This window comes from Protopterus annectens, chromosome 3.part0 (genome assembly GCF_019279795.1).
Source record: "Protopterus annectens isolate FY-2018-M chromosome 3.part0, PAN1.0, whole genome shotgun sequence".
Lineage (NCBI taxonomy): Eukaryota > Metazoa > Chordata > Ceratodontiformes > Protopteridae > Protopterus > Protopterus annectens.
The window spans coordinates 937326884-937349213 of record NC_056731.1 but is presented as its reverse complement, the minus strand read 5'-3'; the positions used below and the strand labels follow the sequence as shown (position 1 = coordinate 937349213).

General features: G+C 39.2%; 1 protein-coding gene across 1 annotated transcript in view; it reads right to left on the bottom strand.

The window, feature by feature from the left end:
* Positions 1-22330, bottom strand: part of KIF13A (kinesin family member 13A) — a 2301375-nt gene that overhangs the window by 1538413 nt on the left and 740632 nt on the right. The window contains exon 10 of the mRNA XM_044065730.1: positions 8205-8354. Coding sequence (XP_043921665.1) covers positions 8205-8354 — 150 coding nt within the window. The remainder of the gene's footprint in view (positions 1-8204; positions 8355-22330) is intronic.

Here is a 22330-nt window from a genome sequence, read left to right as displayed (position 1 = left end):
AGAAACTATATTCGTCCTGGGTGATTATGTGCCAATTTTGTGCGAAAAGTGCTAGCTTTCCCCCTAAGGGTGCTGCCAAAAGTTAAGTGCTTGGCTTTTGTACAGAAAAGTCATTGGGACTGTTTCCTATTAGGTTGTGATTTGTCTTCTCCTCCTTTGGGGGCAGAAGCACTCCATTGTTTAGGTCTGTAGGAGTCTTGTGGCTGAGATCTGCCTCTTGGGCGTCTGTATCTGCCTCTTTGTGGCTTGTCTGACACCTGAAAGGACCAATTTTTTGAAGGCCAGTTTCTACTAAACCTAGGTGGTTGAACCTGTAAGAAATCCTTTACTGTCTACAGAGATTTTGCTTTATCCTCCATTTTCTTTAACACCTCTTCTGCCTTAACACCAAACAAAATATGCTGTAATGGAGCATCCAATAATTTTACTTTAACATGTTCAGGTAAACTTTGTTCTTTCAACCAAGCATGCCTTTGAATGACAGAGCCTGTAACTGCGGCTCTGCAAGAAGCCTATAATGAATCAAAACCACATTGCAGAGTATGCTTTCCTACTTGTTCAGCTGCATGCAATAATTCCTGCATTTCCTTATTGTCAGGATTCTCTGAATTTGTAAGCATTTTCTGTTTTAACAAAGACAAGAGGTACTGTTGAAATTTAAGCATGTGAAACTGGCAGTTTAAAGCCCTTACAGCTAAAGTAGCAGAAGTGTAAAGTTTCTTCCACCATCTATCCAGAGCTCTAGAATCCCTATCAGAGGGAACAGGGTTTTTAGCAGTGGAAGCCTTAACCCCTTTGGGACCCTGAGAAATTGTTTCAGGGTCAGCAGCAGGGTTTTATAAAGAAATTTATGAGAGTCAGGGACCCTGTAATACCTGTTTGGCTTGACTGGTGCAGGGGGTAAAGAAGCAGGAGACAGACTGGATTGAGAGAAAACATCATCAACTATATAAAGCACAGGGGGAATAGCCAGGGGCCTGTGTAGAGGCAGTAAAAGAAAATATCTGAGCCTTTTCTTGGATTCTGAATAATCCTGGCTCTCCCAGTGGAAATGTTCCTTCATGGTGTGCAGAGTTTCCCCAAAATAGTAATCCTCAGGTGGAGAGGCTGAAGGTATAGATTTCTTCAGCATCAGAGTCCTCATAGGAAGGAAGAGAATAGCCCTGATCTGAAGAGGAATCAGAGGATAGAGAAACCTGGTCAGAGGAATCGTAGTCAGTGTCTTGCCTAGGCCTTTTATCAGGAGGGGGATGGGAACCCCTGATCAAAGTAATTAAGTCTTTGGCCATTTTAAGCATCTGTTTCTTTGGCATGGTTGACTGTCCAGGAGAATGCTGTACTTACTTCTTTGTCTTTAATGGGGTCTTTGACTGTACTTTGGCTGCTGCAGAGGATTTAATAGTAAGCTGTGTAAGTCTGAAAACACCCTCAGAAGCCAATGCCTGCTCAGCGGCACTGGACCCATCTGAGGAAATATTTTCCGTAGGCCCAATACCTTGAGTATCCAGAGGCCTAGTTGTCTCCATGTGGGAGTCGGATACAGCCTGTGGCTCTGAAGTAGCGGGTTGTCAGGGGCTGCGAAAGCGCCTCACTGAGAACCGGTGACTGGCCTAGAAGAGGCTTCGTCATCAGTTTTGGACCTCGGATGTCTGTCCTTTTTCTTGTCTTTGCGTTTTTTATGAATTCCGGTCATCGGTTGTTCCGACGGCATTATATAGTTAAACCTTCAGCCAAAGTAATGAAATGCAAAATCAAACCAATGTTTAATAGTGCGTTTTTTTAATCTAGCCCAAAACCGACAACTAGTAACGTCGTGGTCAGGGCCTAGGCAAGGAATACAGTAAGAGTGAAAGTCCTTATGAGGTATTTGCTTCCCACAAGAAATACAATTGTTAACTTTTACTGACATCGGTCTGGAGCAAGAAAAAGTTTCCCCAATGGGGTACTTAGCTTTACTGAAGACTTCAGTTTTGAAACTCTATTTCGAAAATCTCAGGAGTCGGCTGACCGGCACTTGCGAACTGCTTCTGCTTCGGGCACCGCGTAGCAAGAAAGACTGAAGAAAATGGCGTTGGTTGCATCTTTTATACCCCTAGCGCACTGACATCAGGGAAGAAGCAACAGCAACTGACGCCGGACCTAGACTTTGGAACTCAGGCCAACTGCGGGTCGCCTGCCAGCAGGATAACCCAAGTGTAATGACTGCAACAGTAAAACACGATGAACATCATTAGTTAGGATGTGATCACTCTGTAGAATATTCCAGTGTCTTTGTACACTATTGATTAACAAATCAATGGGTTTGTCAGCTGATAGGGAGGACTTGGAGTCTTTGGACTGGGTAGTACAAACAATAATGATCTAAATGGGGGTACCCTAGGCCCGGAATCCAGTTGTGGCTTATGTTTTGATAAGCTACATAAGAGCATGAGGTCTCTCAGGTTTCATGTCTGGCATTCCAAACTCTTCAAAGCATATATGGCCAAAGGGATTATACAAAGGGGACTATGGATTAAAACACAACCATTAGTTAATGAGGCTGATGAGGAGATGAACAAACAATGGGGGGACATCCAACAACAAGCCACTATGGGTTTCGTTGAAGCCCTGGCTAAATTCCACGACAGAGTCATTGACCGGCAAATTGTAGAAGTCACCAAGTTAAGTTCCGAAGCACAGACACATGAGGGACAGCCCCTTCTTCATTAGTAATATAAACAAATTAGCCAAAGACCTATCTGGTCTTGAACAACTAAAAACTAGGAAGATCAAAAAATTTCAAAGGGACCAAACGGATTATCAGCTTGGCAACCCGTTCAGTATTAGCAAACAAGTCAGATTTCAACAAGCGCAAACTCAAACTCCTAAAAGAAAACGACCAAGGTCGATACTGAAAAAGCGACCTATTGGCACAGGGTCATCTACTGATGATTTGTCCTCATACACAGATACAGACATGCAACACACACCAGACTCACCCACCCCCAAGAGGGCATACAGTTCTGCCCCTTTAGGCCCAAATACAAAAGAGCAGGTAGAAAACATGCCAGAAATAAACAACATAGATTGTCTTTTGAAACTAACAACACAGAAATAACCCAAAATGTCAATGTTCTGAATATAAATGATCAGATTTTGTCCACCACACAAATTGAACTTCTGAACAAAGGTTTAAATTTTATTCCTGGCTTCTTGGTTACTGAAGATCTTTTAGCACAAGATGTAATGTCATTTTGTAGACTTATAAACCTTAGATTGCATTTTGAAGATTCTACTGACCTTGGTGTGGATAATGAATTCATTTATCATAAATCTAGGTATATGCCTCCCATGAATCCCACAGTACACCAATTTCAAAGTAGTGTTCTCAAAGATCTACACTATCACAAGGGTGAATTTATTTATAAACGAAACAATCTCTCAAATATCGAAAGAGATGCACTATTTGAACTATAAAACAACAAGGACATTGTCATTCTTTCTGCTGATAAAGGTGGGGCCGTAGTAGTAATGAATTGGCTTCAATACGATGCGGAAGCAAAAAGACAACTTCTGGACAGGCGGTATTATCTTGAAATGCCCCTGGACCCCACCTTTAAGTTTAAAAAACAGATAGACAAATTTCTATTATTAGCTAAGGATGAAGGTATCATTAGTGACAAAGTCGAGCAACATCTTACCATTAAAGATCCCATGAGCCAGTATATCTATTTTTTGCCCAAAATACACAAGGATCCTGTTAAACCACCTGGGAGACCAATTGTATCTGGGAGAGGCTCTATTACTGAGCCATTGTCATTATTTCTTACTAAACAACTTAAACCTTTATTGAAGTGGATCAGGTCACGTATACAAGACACTACTGAATTTCTCAAAATCATCTCAGACACCCAACTTGAACCTGAATGGCTGATGTGTACTCTAGACATCAGTGCCCTTTATACGAACATTCCTCATGCTGCTGGCTTAGTGGCCCTTGAATACTGGTTAAATAAATCAGAATTGTATCAGCCAGGATTCAATACTTTTTTATTAGGCCTGACAGAGCATGTCCTAAGCAACAATGTCTTTTTCTATCAGGACACCTGCTATTGGCAAATTAAGGGTACGGCTATGGGGGCATCTTTTGCCCCCATTTATGCTGACCTTTTTATGGCATTTTTTTTGAGGAACAGCTTATTTACGATGCAGGCCATAATTTGTACCTGACAGAGATAGACATATGGAGGCATTATTTGGATGATTGCTGGATGGTATGGAGGTCAGATGCGGACTATTTGTCTGAATTCATTGAATACTTAAATGAAAACAAATGGGGTTTACACTTCACGGTTAGCTTTGACCTAAACACAAGTCACTTTTCTTGATGTTTCTATTTCTAGGAAATCAGATCACACTTTATGTACTGGAGTTTTCCAGAAGTATCCCCAATATAACACCCTCCTCCATGCATCCAGCTTTTATCCACCTCATATAACAAAAAATATCCCTAAATCCCGGTACATTAGAATGAGACGTATTTGTTCCAAGGATTCCACTTTTCAGGAATACAGACAGGATCTGACCCGCAGATTCAGGGATAGGGGCTATCAGATGGGACATGTCCTACAGGCCAGCAATTGGGCCAATACACTCAAGAGAGTAGACCTTTTGGAATATAAACAACATGAGCAGTACAGGCGGTCACCTATCAGGTTAGTCACTACTTATGTTAGGAATTCTGATTTGTTAATCAGTAATGTACAAAGACACTGGAATATTCTACAGAGTGATCACAACCTAACTAATGTTCTATCAGACAGATGCTACTTTTCATTCCGTAAGGGCAGAAAATCTAGCTTCACACTTCAACCATTATAAACATTCACATTATAGAACATCCTCTCAAAGTATAAACTACACTCATGGGTGAGGTGCTCACAGGATGCTATCCATGTGGTCATTGCACTCATTGCAAAAAAAGTTTTTAAGTCCAAACAATTTACAAGTAAGAACTGTGGCACAGTTTATGACATTAACTTTTTTGCTAATTGCAGCAGCGGATGGCTGATTTATTTAGCTACATGCAGCTGTGGTGCCTTCTACATAGGCCAAACTTCACAGCCACTTAGACTGAGAATTTCTGAATACACTAGTGACTTGAGGAATAAAAAAACAAGTAGTGCTTTATTTAAACATTCCACAAAACATTTATCTGCCAAGTTCAGTTTCATGGTCATAGACATTATAAAAGGGAATAAATCCAACAAAGCAGGATGGCATTCCATTCTTGATACAAAAGAAAAGAAGTGGATCATTAAACTGGGTGGTTTATTCCCACCTGGATTAAATGAACAATTTTGATTACCCAATCACAGGTTTGACTTAATTAAAATACATCTATAAAAGGATAATTTTCAATTAATTTTAGTTACACTGAGGAAGGCTGTGGTGTATATCAGCCGAAACTGGTTGTTTTTTTTTCATTGAATAAACATTATTTCAAGTCTCTCAGTTTGCTGGCTCATCTTTTGGCTTTATGACAGCCCAACCTCAATAAAAACGGTTACCGACCATCTTGCAGTTTGTGGTTTTTACTATGATGTTAGCGGCCATGATGCTACAAATGATAGCCAAAACAGTCTCTTTCTCTCTCTAAACCACAGGGTATGTGTGCTTCTGAAGAGAACAGCTCATTTTAAGTTATCGTTCTATTTAGACACAGTCTGCTTTGATAAGCAATAAAATGATTTTTTTCTATTTTTTCCATCTATTTATTTACAGGAACCTAACATGAAGCAGTCAGAAAGGCTGCCCCTGAAAAAGACGGCCACCCACTTGGGCTGAGGTTATTGAAAGTCAGTATTTTTCAGAGACAGTGGAAGGGCAAACCAATATACAGCTATCTAGTACTTAAGTATTAAGGTGAAGGGCAGAGAAACTTTCTAGCAAAGACATTAAATGCCATACACTTTTCTTTTACATGCCATGTTCTTTTGTTTCCATAAAACTGTATGTTCCACTGAACAAAGTACTGTGGAATAAGCAGAATTCTGCTCTGCTGCTGAGTCTTTAGCTTCCGGTGTGTCATGCTGACCACAACCCTCCTTTACAGACATTAATGACATTATGTCACATATCCACGTGATGTTAACATGCAGATTCACTTTTGCATCTTCCTAACGGGGACACAGAAGGTCAAAGAATGACCTTTGGGTTGGGTCACTGAGGTCTGCAGCTAAGTGACCCAATCATTAAAAAAAATAAATAAATAATGAAATGTCCTTTTTTACAGCTACTCAAACTGGACCACATTTTTTAAATTAGGAAATAGATAGTCACGGAAAGAAACCTACAGGCTTCACATAGTTTACATAAATTAGGAAGCACACTTCAGAAATGAGTAGATCAGCTATGCCACATTTTTTGTCAATATGCTTTTTATCTCCCCCCCCCCCCCAATACCTGAAGACAGTCAAGCCACTGCATTGGTTGCCCATACATTCCTTTACAGGGACAGAAGCATTTGTGCCTACTTGCTCCCTACTGGATGACGGCAACGAGATCTCATTTGTTCCCTGATCAGGAAAGAGTCAGCCAGGGCACAGCTGTTGTACAGGTAGCCATTAAGAGTTTGCAGTACAGCCTTTACCCTCCCCTAAGTGATGACATCATCATCCATGACACTGCAGAGACAACATATGTCCTTTCACGGGAAAAGTGCAAGCTTCTACACATGACACATGCTCCCCACAAGTCTACTATCACTGGTCTGGGTAGTCGTATCCATGCCACCCCTAGCCTATGGGTTACTTTAGGCACAGCATATTCATGTCTTAACCCTGGAAGCCACAAACCCTACTCTTCAGGGTAGGTGTGCACACAGAAACTATGCCGCTCCTGCCTACCAGCCTCCAACACCACCCGAATCACTAATCAAACTTTGATGGTTGACAGCATTATCCCTCTGTCCCACAAAGCTGGGGATATACAAGTATGTTTGTATGAATGACAGATTACAACAAACTTCCTAAATTCTCTAGCATTAAATAGTCTGTCTAAGCCTGACAGAAATGGGTTCCCTGAATCAAGAACAACTAAGCCTTAAAATAAACAACGAAAATGGGCATCAGAGATATGAAACAGTTAACAGCTTCTCCCCTCAGGGTAGCTAGGTTTTCCACTTAGGAAAAAGACAATCAATATGGTTAAGGTACTTTAAAAACTGCCTTAATAAGAATGCTTTGTTTACAACACAATTCAGTCTGTTACTTAGTCAAGTGGTAATATTATGCAGGGCATTACCATACTGTAGTATCCCACACAGAAGCGCAGTAGCAAGGCCCACCCAAAATCCACCCACTATTTAACAACTGGTGACATGTACAAATATGTAAATAAGTATTCATGGAGTTGTCCTTACCGGCCTCATGAATATTCATCATGTATTCACATTTGGAAAGTTTATGTTTTAAAAGTAATTTTAAAGGAACAGCACTGTAACTGGCAATGGACTACTGAAGGAACAGCACTACAACTACATTAATTTTAAAGTAACAGCAATATTACTGTTAACTTACTACCAACATAAATTTACAACATAACTGTTTTGTCTAGTGAGTTAAACAACTTTTATAACAGTAGAAATACATTTCAACTGGCAAGGTAATAAAAAATAAAGGGGAGGGTGAATCATTACAAGGGATCCTCATTCTCCTTGTCAGAATCAATGTCCAATGCGTCGATATGATTTTCAGGCCACAGCTGAGGATGATCTATGAGAAACAAGGGATGTCTTATAGCCACACTTAAGGCAGTTTTTCTCCTCTGGCAGAAACCCTAATAATTTTAAGAATGATATCACTGACCTCAAAGAAGAAGTGATTTCATTTAGGTAATTATCATGGAATGTAGACATTTCCTCAGGTTTTGTAAAAAAAAAAAAAAAAAAAGGCACCAAATACCTCGGTAGCCCTGACCTGTTCTCTGATAACAGCATCTAACTGTCAGACTCTAATGTACACAAGATGTCATTGGCAGATCTGTAGTCAATCATGCATCATTTGCATATGACATCACAGTATTTTGGCATGTCAAACTTGCCATGCCCACTTCTGGGCAGTCTGACCATGTGGGGTACTACATTACAATAATGCCTCACCCAGAAAGGAAAACAATTTTTTTTTTCACAGTAGCTGCCTAAGAACAAACTACTTCTTTCTTACCTCTCCCTGCTGGCTGATGATAGGCACGGCATATTGTAGTTTCACATCATAAAAAAGGCACTCCAAGAAAACATTAGCTACTCCAATAAGATTGTGGTTCTCCTGAGCCTCATAGAAGGGATCTCCCCGCTTACCAGTAGGTTTTCTGTTCTAGAATGAAAGAGTAAAAATAATATACAACATATTTATGTACACATATTTTGCATAATTACCATTTTAAAACACTCTGGTTCCCAACACACATATTCTGAAGCAGAAACTGCAAACACAGACTCAGCCTTTTTAATGATTTGTTAATTGTTCAGAGTAAAGCTTCAAACACCTAAAGAAAATGCATTACTTTTCATACACAGTATACCCAAAAGCATTAATAAAAAAATAAATATTTCCATACACCAATCCTAGACAGTCAAAATGAAAATATCAAAGATCTGTATATAACCAAAGCAGTAAAAGTAACCATGCTATTCCAGCTAGGTTTGCATACAAATAAAAAAACAAACAAAAAAAAAGCAATCATATATACAAACAAGCTAATAAATAACATACAGCAAGTATGTTGCCACTTGCAATTAGCAGAGGTGTAGCTCACATGCAACTCTCACATCCTGGGGTAGGAAGTCCCCAAGGTCTGAAGTGAGAGGAAGACTGCCCTCCACTGGTATGCAAACCGGCACTCCAACTGTAAAGATGCATTTTGAAGTCTCTGCTCTTTTACAATTCCCCTGTCAGCTTAGGGCAAAGGTGTCTGTGGTGACAGCCTTTACAGGGCTGTGGGTCTGGAAAAGACTGCCAAAGATAGGTTTGGAGTGTGCAGTTACCATTCAAGATGCAATCTGCTAGCACTGGAAATTATAACTTCAAGGTTCACCAGATTTATAATCTGAGACCACTGAACTTTCAGCATCCGCACTTAAGAATTTATGCGACATACCAAACAAAGACCATGCAAACTGTTCCTGCTAATAATCTTAAAGGATTTTAGACAACAGAAAAGTTTCAACTGATACTACATTTGTGAAGTCAGGTTTTGCAATCCATCATGTCCATGGGCAGACAAGTCCTGCGAGACAGAGTGTATATGGTACAGCTTATGAGAGTCCGCATTTGAGAAGGCTACAAATAGCACTCTGCAGTATACACTATAAGCCACAAAAAGTGAAAGAGGTTGAGGAGAGACTAAGGTGACAAGGAAGAATTCAAACATTTTTACTCCCACCTCAACAACAGCGCAGCTTTTTTGAAATTCACCATAAGTGGGCATGGGAACAAGATTAAATATCTGGATATCAACTTGTAGTTGGTTATGACTGACTACACCAAGGAGAGCAAAATCCATAGCAAAGAAACTTTTGTTAACCAGTATTTGGATACAAGAGTATGCATCCGTTTCATATGAAGAAAGGAATTGTTGAGACAATTTATCAGACTGAGCAGACTAACAAGCAATGCCACCACCTTTCTAAAGGAGTCCAACTCTGAGATCGGTCTTCTTAGCATGAGGGTATGACCCCGACTGGCTGTTGAAAATCCAACATTATGTTTCACTGCTTAGGTAAGACGGAGCCAAGCCCATTTTCACAAAGCTGCAAAGGAACAACTTTTGGCAGAACTTTCATACCCACTCCAAAATAAAACTCAAGACTCTGTCTTTAGAAGGGCATTCCCTTCACCAATCACAGTTGACATGAACGTAAGAAAAGAAATCTTGGAAGACAATTGGATAATCATTCTAGGTAATAGCGACTTGGCAAAAATTTTAGATCATCATCTTGTGTGCACATATAAAAGATCACAGAACATTAACCCTTTTTGGATAGAGGTTCACATCCTAAAGACATCGGACGTTTCTTCCCAGGAACCTTCAAATGTGGGAGATGCAAGCAATGCAGGTTCATAAGTAACACCTCCTGCATTTACATCCAAGCCCTTGACCTATCCTTTTGGTACCTTGGAAGATTTGACTAATTCATATGGAGTGGTTTATATTGCCCATTGTGAAACATGCCCATGCTTCTTTGTAGGAAAAACTTTCGGAAAATCTGCCCACATAATTTATGAGCATAATCTAGCTATTAAAAATAATGATCAAAACAATGCCTTAGCATAACATTCAAGGATTTGTTCTTGTTTTAAGACATTCACTTTTAGTGTGCTGGAAGCTGTCAGTTTGGAGGACTTCTCAGGGAATTATGAGGTACGGTTTGAGTGCCAAGAATCTTGCTGGTAGATCAGATTAAGCAAGCAAAAAGAAAGCCAGTAAGCACCAAAGGTCCAATCTTGTAAAAAAGTTCAAAAATTAACAAATAACCAAGGTGGACCACCAAAGCTGATATATAAATAAGAACTTTAACAAAAATGATAAGCACTTTTGGACAGTTGCCCTTCCTCAGATCACTGCACAAATGTCAAGACGTTCAAAAACAAAAATCATCCAATCACCTCACAGAAAACAGCTGTATCCAGTCAGAATCTGAAACTGGGTCTATGCCCTCTCAAAACTGGTTTCAAAGAGATGACACCATTCAATCCCAGAATGACATCTGCTCTTAGTTCTGAAGAATTTGATCTATCTTGCTACATGTATAAAGTGTCAATGTTTTTATGTGGAGAAGACTAATTGTATGCTGAAAGAAATAATTATTCGGCATATGAGCAATATAAGACGTCAAGGTACACAGAATGCGTTATGTAAGCATTTTATGGACTTCCCGACAATTTTGTTTTCATGGCTCTACAGGTGATGTACAAAGAGTTAAGGAGAGGAGACTTGATATCTCACACGGAATTGGATGAGATGAAGTAGATAACACAACTGAGAGCAGATATCCATCTGGGATTGAATGATGTCACCTCTTTGAAACCAGTTTTGAGGGGGCATAGACCTTGTTTCAGATTCTGACTGGATACAGCCATTTTCTGCGATACGTGATTGGATGATTTTGGTCTTTTAACGTCTTGAGATTTGTACAAGGATAGATCTCAGGAAGGGCAACTATCCAAAAGTGCTTATCATTTTTATGTTATTTATTAAAGTTCTAATTTATATAATCAGCTTTGGTGGTCCACCTTGGTTGGTTGTTAATTTTGGAACTGTTTTACAAGATTGGACCTTTGGTGCTTACTGGCTTTTTGCCTGCTTGGTTTCTACGTTGTTGGCTAAGGAGGCACACATTGGCTGGTGCAAAATGTGATACTGTTGAAATTGACTACAGGCCAAACAGACCCACTATTTTGCTGTTGGGTAATGCTAAGCAGAAATTGAAGAAAGCAGCCTATATGGATTCTAATCCATTACTCAGTCTGAATTTTATGCAGGAAGATAATTCAGGTAATGAACATGAACTTATAGACAACAAGACTTTGGATTGTTTGTTCCAGGATTTAGAACATTATTTTTTCAAACTAAAATGCCTTCAATGGCAAAGATATCATTTGAAAGACTGCTTGCACTATAAGCTGGTCCTGAGGGGTCTGCGTGTTCTCCTTATACCCACATACAGAGACAATTTTCCAGACCTCTTAGCAAAATGGCAAGAAATAAATCTGCAAACCAGCTTCAATTATATAAGACTCCTATTAGAATTTTTTGAGCCAGAGGAGAAACACCTGAGAGAGAATGTTAACAGCTGGAATTGCTAGAAAAGGTTTCAGAGGCGGCTTATGCTTCTAGACTTGACAATTTGTACAGTATGTTGAAAGTATATGATAATAAGCTACAACATATTAAGTTCAACAAATAGCAAAGGGATTTTAATGACTTCAAATTCAGCAATATATTTGTTTGGTCTAGAACTAAACGCCCTATAACTGTTGAACAAGCGAGACTGGACACTGCTTCTCAGATGATGAATGAGCAAAGAAATGGCGCACTTAAACTGAAGACCAATAAAAAGAATTATGTTACTTTAGCAGTTTCTAATATTGATTTAGATTTTCCGGTAGTATTACATGGAGAGAATCAAGAACATGATAAGAGTGATACAATTTCTTCCTGCCCAAACACAGACACACTAGGAGCAAGGCCAAAAGTACCATGTCTGAAACGATCGTTTTTTTCCGAACCTCCCAGAACCGGTGAAACTGCATACAGAGCAGACTGTGCGGTCTATGAACCGGGGGCAGGGGAAACAGAAAAATAACCAGATAGAAAGTTTAAATGAGAATGATTTTGTTATTAATCTGTCGCATTTTGTTTTACAACCAGCACATAAATGAGTTTTGAACAAGGGTCTTACTTATGCTCCAGCTAAACCTCCTGTTTTACACAAAATATTACTTGGCCTCAAACTGTCTGGTCGTAACTTAACATTGAAACATTTGTTTAAAAGCAATGAACAGTCGGGAGAAATTAATTCTCTGAAGAAAAAAAAGAGTACTATTATTCCACCGACACACCCAGTAGTGGAATCGTTCTTTAGAGTATGTGAAAAAGAAATTAAGGAAATACATTGTAATCAGAAAGGACATTTTTTTTTTAGTTTGCAAGAACGAACAGCATTGAAAGAGCTGATGGCAGATAATAAGGTGGTGATCAGACCAGCAGATAAAGGCAGTACCACTGTGCTGTTGGAGCGGAAATTTTACATTGACAAAATGTTGCTACTTTTACAGGAGGATAAAATTTATAGTCAAATAAACCTCTTGGCAGCACATAAGATAATCTTGTAGGTGCAGGGCTCCCTAAAGGATATGTTATTCAGTAGATTTATCACAGATGAAGTCTAACTTTGTTTATATAGAGAAACCAACCTTTCCGGTAATAAAGGGACTTCCAAAAGTAAATAAAAGTATAGACAACCCTCTTTTTCGACTGATTGTGTCAGGTTGGGGCTGGGTTACTGAAAATCTGTCCATTTGGGTGGAGTATAATTTGAAGAGAGCACTGGCTTTCAGAACATCAATTGTGAAAGATTCAGCAAATTTCCTACGGATGTTATCTTTGTATAGGGAAGGAATGTCAGTGAACCAACAGTTTTATTTTGTGACACTTCATGTTAAGAACTTATTTACAGCCATTTCGAATGGATATTGTTTGATAGCTGTTCATGATTATGCAACAAGCAAGGGAGGCTGGAATAGCTCTATAGTGATGCAGATTTGTTCCTTCTTAAAGTTAATTCTGGAGAATAATTCATTCATTTTCTATGGTCTGTTCTATCCACAGCAATGGGGGTTGCCATGGGAACACCATGTGCTAACACCTACGCTAACTTGGTGATGGCTAAATGGGAGGAGGATGTCTTCCTATCTGATCATGAATGGAAAGAACTTTTTTTTATAAAAGATTTGTGGACGAATTTTTTTTTTTCTTGTGGTCAGGGACCCATGAACAACTTCATGAGTTTATTTACTTGGAAAGCAGTACTGATTTTTTACGTTTCACTTTACATTTCTCTGAGAAAGAAATTGATTTCTTGGACATAAAACTATACAAGGAGGCTAATTCTAAGGTGGCTACAAAAGTATACAAAAAAGAATGTAGGAAAAATGCTTTGTTAATGAAGGGACAATATGCACCCACGGCACATATTTTCTAATGTTGCCAAAGGACAATTATTGAGGATTTCTAGATTATGTACTGATGAACACATTTTTCAAGAAGAAACTGAACGATTGCTATTAAACCTGCAAGAAAGAGGTTACACAGAAGGAGAATTGAATAGAATGAAAATGGTTTCTGCTAATGAAAGGAAAGAACGAGGACGACCATGGTTTGGAAAGCATAGAACTCAAAAGGCTGTGAAAACAACTAATGATGCACATAAATTTCCGAGGCTTGTTATAAAATACAATAATCTAATAGGACACATCAGTGATGTAATAAGGGACAACTGGAAGATTTTAACCACTTGTGATGACTTTAAGGGGGTTAGTCAGCCAACAGTCAAGTTTTACGTTTAGGAATAACGCGAACCTAAAAAAGTAACTTTGTACAGACATTCAACCCTTAATGCTTCCTTCATTAAACACACGGAAAGTTGGGACATTTAGATGTGGCAATTGTAAAGCATGCCAATATATTGGTAAAGCTAATGACTTTACACATCCAGTAACAAAAGATTTTTAGTCCCTCCCTGTATGCCAACTGTCGTACGAAGAATTTGATCCATCTTGCTACATGTATGAAGTGTCAATGTTTTTATGTGGGTATTATGAAAGAAAGAATTCTTCAGCATACGAGCAATATAAGATTGCCAAGACACATGGAATGTGTTATGTAAGCATATTATGGACTTCCCAATACAATTTTGTTTTCATGGCTCTACAGGTGATATTCAAAGGTTTAAGGGGCGGAGATTTGATATCTCTCACGGAATTGGATGAGATAAAGTGGATAACAAAACTGAGCGTGGATATCCATGCGGGATTGAATGATGTCATCTCTTTGAAACGAGTTTTGAGGGGGCGTAGACCCTGTTTCAGATTCTGATTGGATACAGTGTTTTTCTGTGATACACGATTGGATTTTTGCTTGTTTTAACATCTTGAGATTTGTGCAGTGATAGATCTGAGGAAGGGCAACTGTCCAAAAGCGCTTATAATTGTTTTTATGTTTTTTTTATAAAAGTTCTTATTTATATATCAGCTTTGGTGGTCCACCTTGGTTATTTGTTAATTTTGTTGATCAGAGTAAGAGTTGACAAATATCCTGGACTAAACAATCACATTAATATTAAAAATTTCTTGTCAGCACAAAAGTTTTAAATAGTATCTAGTCTACCTTAAATCTGATACAAAGAATTTTGTTTCCGGTACTTTTTTTGAACCTATTACCAAAGGACAGGCATTGATTGTTTCCATACCAAAGGACTGTTTTGGCTCCATTTTAATCAGTATGTTTGAGTTGTTTGTTAGATTCTGATTAAGTTCTTGTGCGGATTATTAAAAAAAGACTGAAAGCACTAAACAGAATTTGTCTGCATCTGCGTCTTCCCTGAAGAGCTCGTACTTGTAGAATTGTTCTTTTGGTTTTGTGTTCTTTATTCTACTCTGTTTTAGGGATTTTGTTCACAGTAAAACTTCAAAGTACTAAAGAAAATGTATTACTTTTCCTACACAGTACATCCAAAAAGAATAATAACAAAATAAACAGTTTCATAAACAAATCCTGGAGAGTCAAAATGAAAATACCAAAGAACTGTATATAAGCAAAGCAGAAATAGTAACAATGCTACTGCAGCTAGGTTTGTACACAAATAATAAAAAAAATTACATATACTACAAAACCAGTTAATAAACAGCATACAAGCTTTCAGTTGCAAGTAGCAGAGGTGCAGCTCATATGCAGCTCTCACATCCTAGGGTAGGAAGTCTTCAAAATTTGAAGTGAGAGGAAGACTGCCCTCCATTGGTATGCAAACTGGCAAGCCAACTGTAACCATGCATTTTGAAGAGCCTGCTCTTTTAGAATTCCCCTGTCACCTTTGGGGAAAGATGTCTGTGGTGACGGCCATTACAGGGGTGTGGGTTTGGGGCAGACTGCCAAAGATAGATTTGGAGTGTGCAGTTACCCGAGATGTAATCTGCAAGCACTGGAAATTATGACTCAGAGGTTCACCAGATTCATAATATGGCACCACTGAACTTTCAGCATACACACTTAAGAATTTTTACAAAATACCAAGCAAAAACCATGCAAATTGCTCCTGCTAGTAATCTCAAAGGATTTTAGACAATAGAAAAGGTACAACTGATACTATGTTTGTGAAGTCAGGTTTGCAATTCAGTAGTAAAGTTTATCCAACAAAAAGTAAGCCAGAAAAAAGGAGACTCTACTTCTCATCCTTCAGACAATAAAATTCATACAGACACTTTGTCAGTGAAAGCCTTTTCCAATGTTCCAAAGGAAAATGTTTCAGAGACAGAAAAAACATAGGAATTGACTACAAGAATCTGGAGTACACTGGACTTTAACCAGAGTTTGGTGTTGGGAGATAGAGATGAGCAGGACAAAGTCCAGCAATACTGAAATTAGTGAACAAATGCGACACTATAAAGCACCAGTCACATCTGTGAAATACGGCTTTGCAAGAAAAAGTGGCTTAGAAAAACTGTACATTTGCTGACTTGAAAAAACTTGCAGATGGACTGCAAAGCCCCGTTTATATCATCCTTAGGACGACACAAAGAAGTGAACTGAAAAGTAAAAAAATATGTTAGCTCTCATCAGTATTTATATAAAACATTATATGTAATAAACTGCATGTTACACAGTAAAGCAGTTTTGTACAGTGTGTAACAGGGGTATTTTAAAACTGGGGGGGGGGGTCTTTCCAGTGACTGCGGTATGTGTGAAAGACATTAAACTAAACAAGAACGTTTTATTTGTATGAAACATAGGCTTTACAGTATAACAAGAGAAGAAAGCCTGTACAAAACAAGATTAAGTTAATATGCTGACATTTTGGGCTGCTGGGATGGTGGTGGGGTGTAAAAGGGCATCAATTATACTACACACAGAATTAAGATAGTTTCTCTCATTTTTACAAGGGAGGATATTTGGATTAATGCCTTTGGCTTAAGGTATAAACAAGTGTTTTTTGGAAGCAAGTAGACTTGAAAAATAAGAAAATAATGAAAGCCGTGGAAATTCTACATTACTTTTATCTACAAAATATTAACTTCTTTCCATTAGCAAAGGTGCACAGTAGAAGTAGAGATTTCTGCAGCTGAAGGGAGCTGTACATTCCATTCTGAATGAAATTTACAAAGATTCTTTCCTACATCTTCATGGATGTTAACTGTTTTTTTTTCTCATTGCTAACTACTTTTACATGTAGACAAGCTGTCTGCAGGTGTAAGCAATTAACACTGAGATTTCTATGCATTTTTTTGCTGAAGGAAATGCAAAATTTAAAGGTACAAGCAATTCAGTGAAAAATAAAGTTGGAAATTACAGAAAGCGAATAACACATAGTAGAGTCCTAGCAGCCTGAATACTTTAATACATTTAATAGAACAGTGAACAATTTAGTTTTATTTAATTTTTTTTTCCTTGGGGTTAAAAGTTGATTTATTCTAAAAATGTACAAGCTGTTTTTCACATCTGGGAGGGGAATAAAGATAAGAAAAAAACAGTCACAAATCAGTGTAATTGAGAACATGCTGTAACATGCACTTTTAGCATGGGTAACAATTTTAGGTTTGGTAATGCCTGTGGGTGCAACTGTCTATTTGGGGTAGCCATTCCTTTCAGGAGGGTTAAACTCATGTTTTGAAGATATAATAGTTTAGTCTGTTTGTTCTAAGTTAATGGGGGATGGGAGGGTGCTGAAAATGTATTTAGGTTTTTGTTTGAGGGTTTACATTAAAATAATTTGTCTTGAAAAATGTGACACAGGTTCAAATGGAGATGAGAAGAAACAACTTTACAAAAGATCAGGCTGCCAAACAGTGTGTGCATGTAAGACAAAAACTAGAAATACACATTCAAAGAAATGTCATGTAACTTAGACAAGAACAATAGCTTTTTATCATTATGGCTAAGCTATCCATATTATCTTGGAATGTACATGGCCTTACGGATAAAGACAAAAGAGTATTGAATGATATAAAGAAATGCAGAGTACTAATAATGCTGCAGGAAAAGCATTTGAAAAGAAGATTGTGAATTTGACAAATAGTATTTCAGGATGGATACACAGCAGAATATCAGGGACAAAGGTAAACAGGAGCAATAATACTGATTGCTAGAGAGGCTCCAATAGTGATAGAGAAAGGAAAAAAGAAAATGGTATATTTGTGAAAGTAAGGGGCTCCTAGCAAGATATGAGGACTACATTAGTATGTATTTAAGTCCCACCAAAAACTGCTATTATGGAACTTAAGTACATTTTGGACGAAATATTCACCTTTCAGCAGGGAATATTACTAAGAGGTGGAAACTGGAACTTGATTTGTAATAGTGAGGATGTATCAAGGGGACCTAAAAGGGAAAATATAAAACAAAGAGGATAGATTTCTGAAAAAAAAAAAACGTCTAAAATGTCGGTTATGAAAAACATGAATTTAGTAGCAGGAACTCTTAAAAGAATTTACATATTTCCCAAGGTACAATAACTGGGCTAGACCAGACAGAAATTATATTTCATGGAGACAAGTGCATTTGATCGAAAGCTTTAACCCAAAACCAATAACTTTCAGACCATGCACTGAATAAACAAAGACAAAAATGCAGAGTAATGAAGTAAAAATGAGACACTAGCGCTTTCCCAACTGTGTGTTAGAGAGAGAGAGGAATTTAAGGAATGAGTAGTGAAAATTATTAGGCAGTTATTAAAAATGATAGAAATTTCTTCAGAAGTGATGACTAGTGAGTGGGATAAAATTAAAATGGAGTTTGAAAAACCAGGATCAAAATAAATGAGAGAAAAGATATGGCTAAGAATAGGAATTAATTAGCGGCAATGACAAAGACTTAAGTATTGCAGAATAAGAGGAATATCACAGAGCAGGAAGAGGCACACCTGCAGAGCGCTAAAAAGAAAATGAGTGGTTGGATAATGTGCATCAGTTTAGAAAAACTGCTTTTAAGCAACTATTTTTGTTAACTCCAGAGCAAAAAAACTTTTAGCACAATGACTTAGGCAACAGAAGTGTTTGACACCAAACATAGGGAGCCTACAACAAGAAAAATAACCAGAGATCCTATGGAGGTTATTACAGATCTTTTGGAAACTGTATAAAGCAGAGGAATGTGGAATTCCAGAAAGAGCACAAAAGTACAGTTGTGTACACTTACCATAAATGTAGATGTTCGAGTGTATTCACTGTTGCAGTCATTACATTTGTGTTATCTGCTTGGAGATAGCCCTCAGCTGGCCTGATTATCAAAGTCTTGGGTCCTGCGTTGGTTGCTGTCTCTTCTTCCATGACGTCAGGTATTCAGGGGTATAAAGCATGCAGCCGACACCATTACATCCGTTTTTCTTGCCCCAGATGTCAGGTGCCCTTGCCTCCAGAATGACATCCAGCACTTGCTTACTGAGGTAAGGTAATGGAGAGCTCAGGTAATTAGCCAGGCTGCAGGGTTCAGGGTTTGAAGCTGGGGTGCAGAATCTGGCCTTCCTGCTGGGACAGCAGGGAAGGGGACTGAGGCAGGTGCCATGGTTCCAACAATGACACACTGCACAAGAGGGGGTACAAGTGTTGGCGTGGCCAGTATGTTGAAATGAGTATTATCCTTGGTTTGTCCTGTTTGATATTTAGTAGAACTTTGGAAAGGAGAGGCAGAGGGGGAAAGACAAACTGAGAGGTTTTCCCAGGTGAAGGACAGGGCATCCACTTTCAAAGCTTGTCTGTGGGGAGTCCTTGTGCAGACTTTGTCCAATTGGTAGTTCTGAGGGGAGGCAAACATGTCTATCTCTGGGCTCCCCCATTTTTCTCTCAACATGTTGAATATCTTTGGTTCCAGTTTCCACTTGTGTGGGTCCATGACATTTCTGCTTAGGTCATCTGCCACTGAGTTTAGCTTGCCTGGCAGGAATTGAGCCTGTAGGTGCACTTAGCAGCTCAAGGCTGTGTTCCACAGAGCCATGACTTGTCTGCAGAGGGGGTATGAGTGGGTTTCCCCCTGCTTGTTTATGTACCACATAACAGTGGTGGTGTCTGTTTTTACCAATATTTGTCCTGTAAGTATTTGGTCCTTGAAGGCTGTCAGAGCATTCTGTACAGCTAACATTTATTTTTGATTGATATGAAGGTGCATTTGACTCTGGTTCCATTTGCCCTGAATGCACTGCCCTGCCAAGTGAGCCCCCCATGCATAGTCTGATGCATCTGTTAGGGTTTGGGCAGCAGGGGGTAGAGTGAATGGCAGTCCCTTGTTGAGGTAGCAGGCCTCTGCCCACCAAAGGAATTCTGTCTTTATACAGGGGATGATAGGAATCACTGATTCCAGGTCCTGAGAATGTTGACACCATAGGACTTTTAGATACCGTTGTAGTTTCCTCATATGCAGTCTTGCATATGGAATTAGTAGGATGCAAGAGGCCATGAACCCCAGAGCTTGCAGCATTTTCCTTGCTGCTAACTGGGTCTTTGTGGCCAGTAATTTGAAGCAGGCTGTCAGATAAACTTGTTTCTCTGGCATGAGGTAGGCCATCTGGGAAGTTGTGTTCAAGTTTGCTCCCAGGAATACAATTTGTTGGCAGGGTACTAGATGAGATTTCTTTTCGTTTATGATGTATCCCAGTGAAGTTAGCAGTTTCTTTACAAATGCCAGATGATTTAATAGTATGTCCTGGCTTTCTGTCTGAATTAGACAATCGTTCAGGTATGAGTATATTTGAATATTTCTTTGCTTGCAAAATGCAATGACTGGAGCTAGGCATTTTGTGAATACCATGGGTGCAGTAAATAAGCCAGAGGGCAGTGCGGAGAACTGATAGTGCATGTAGCCTGCTCTGAAGCGTAGGTATTTTCTGCAAGAATCCCTTATTGGGATGTGCAAGTAAGCTTCCTTTAAATCCAATGTTGCCAACTAGGCATTTTTGGCCAGCATGGGAAGCAGCTGAAGAGTTAGCATTCTGAATTTTGGAATTACCAAAAAGGTGTTTAGGACAGATAGGTCCAGGATAGGACGCCGGGAGTTGTCTTTTCTGGGTACCAGGAAGAGTCTGGAGTAAAAACCTTGTCCCCATTCTTCTGCTGGGACAGGTTAGATAGCCCTGATACTTGGAAGAGAGAGAACCTGCTGTTGAGCCTCTGCCCACTGATTTGGGGGTAGGTCTGGCCAACCTTTTGGGGTTGGTAAGGTGTGGTAGTGGAATCTGTATCCTTGGGAGACTATATTTAAAACCCATTTGTTTTGGGTAATGAGATCCCAGTTTTTTGCATGCAGGGCGATCTTTCCCCCTAAAGGTGCGGTCAGTTGAGCAGGGCTTGGAAGGTTTAAGGTTAAATCATTGAGACAGTTTACTATAGGGGGGTGACTTACTACTTCCAGCTTTGGAAGTGCGAGCCCCCCGCTGCTTAGGCCTGTGAGTACCTTGAGACTGTGTCCTGAGTGGTCTGCTGTTCCTGGATTTGGACTAAGAAAATCAGGAAGAGACAGGAAAGGACCAATTCTTAGAAGGCCAATGCCTACTAAATCTGGGAGGCTGCACTTGCAAAAAATCTAACAGTTTGCATAGATTTAGCTTTTTCCTCCATCTTTTTAAGAACTTCTTCTGCTTTGTTGCCAAACAGGCAGTCTTGGTTTAAGGGAGCATCCAGCAATTTGGCTTTAAGATGATCTTGCAGAGTTTGCTCCTTAAGCCAAGCATGCCTTCTAAGAGCAGACCCAGTAACAGCAGCTCCACAAGATGCCTCTAAGGAGTCAAAACCACAGTGCAAAGTACGTTTACTAACTTGTTCAGCAGAATGCATTAAATATTGTAATTCTTTATTTTCAGCACAGTCAGGAATCAACATCAATTTCTGTTTAAGTAATCCAATAATATGCTGCTGGTACTTTAACATATGAAACTGGCAGCTTAAGGTCCTAATGGCCCAAGTAGCAGAAGTGTATACCTTCTTATCCCTTCTGTCCAGAGCCCTGGAATCTCTACCAGAGGGGGTAGGATTTTTGGCAGTAATAGCCTTAATGCCTTTGGGTCCCTGTGAAATGGTCTCTGGGTCCGTAGTAAGATTCATAGAGGAACTTGTGTGAATCAGGTACTCTGTAATGCCAGTCAGGTTTCCTGGGAGCCAGAGGTAAGGTGTCTGGGGCCAAGCTAGATTCCAAGAAGCCATCATCTACAATGTCCAGTACAGGGGGAATAGCTAAAGGCCTGTGCTGAGGCAGGAGTAAGAATTCCCTAAACCTCTTTTTGGAGTCAGAGTAATCCTGGCTTTCCCAGCGGAAATGCTCCCTAAGAATGTGCAAAGTTTCACCAAAAGAGAAATCTTCTGGAGGGGAAGCAGACGGAATAGAGTCCTCTGCATCAGAATTCTCATAGGTAGATAAGGCCAAATCCTGGTCATCAGAAGAAACAGAAATTTCAGATTCCTGATCAGAAGAATCAGAAGGAAAATCAATTCTATGTATCTTAGAGGGAGAAGGGTGGCTTCCCCCTAATTAGAGTAATAAGCCTTCAGCCATTCTTATCATTTGTTTTTAGGGATATGGGCCTGACCATGCG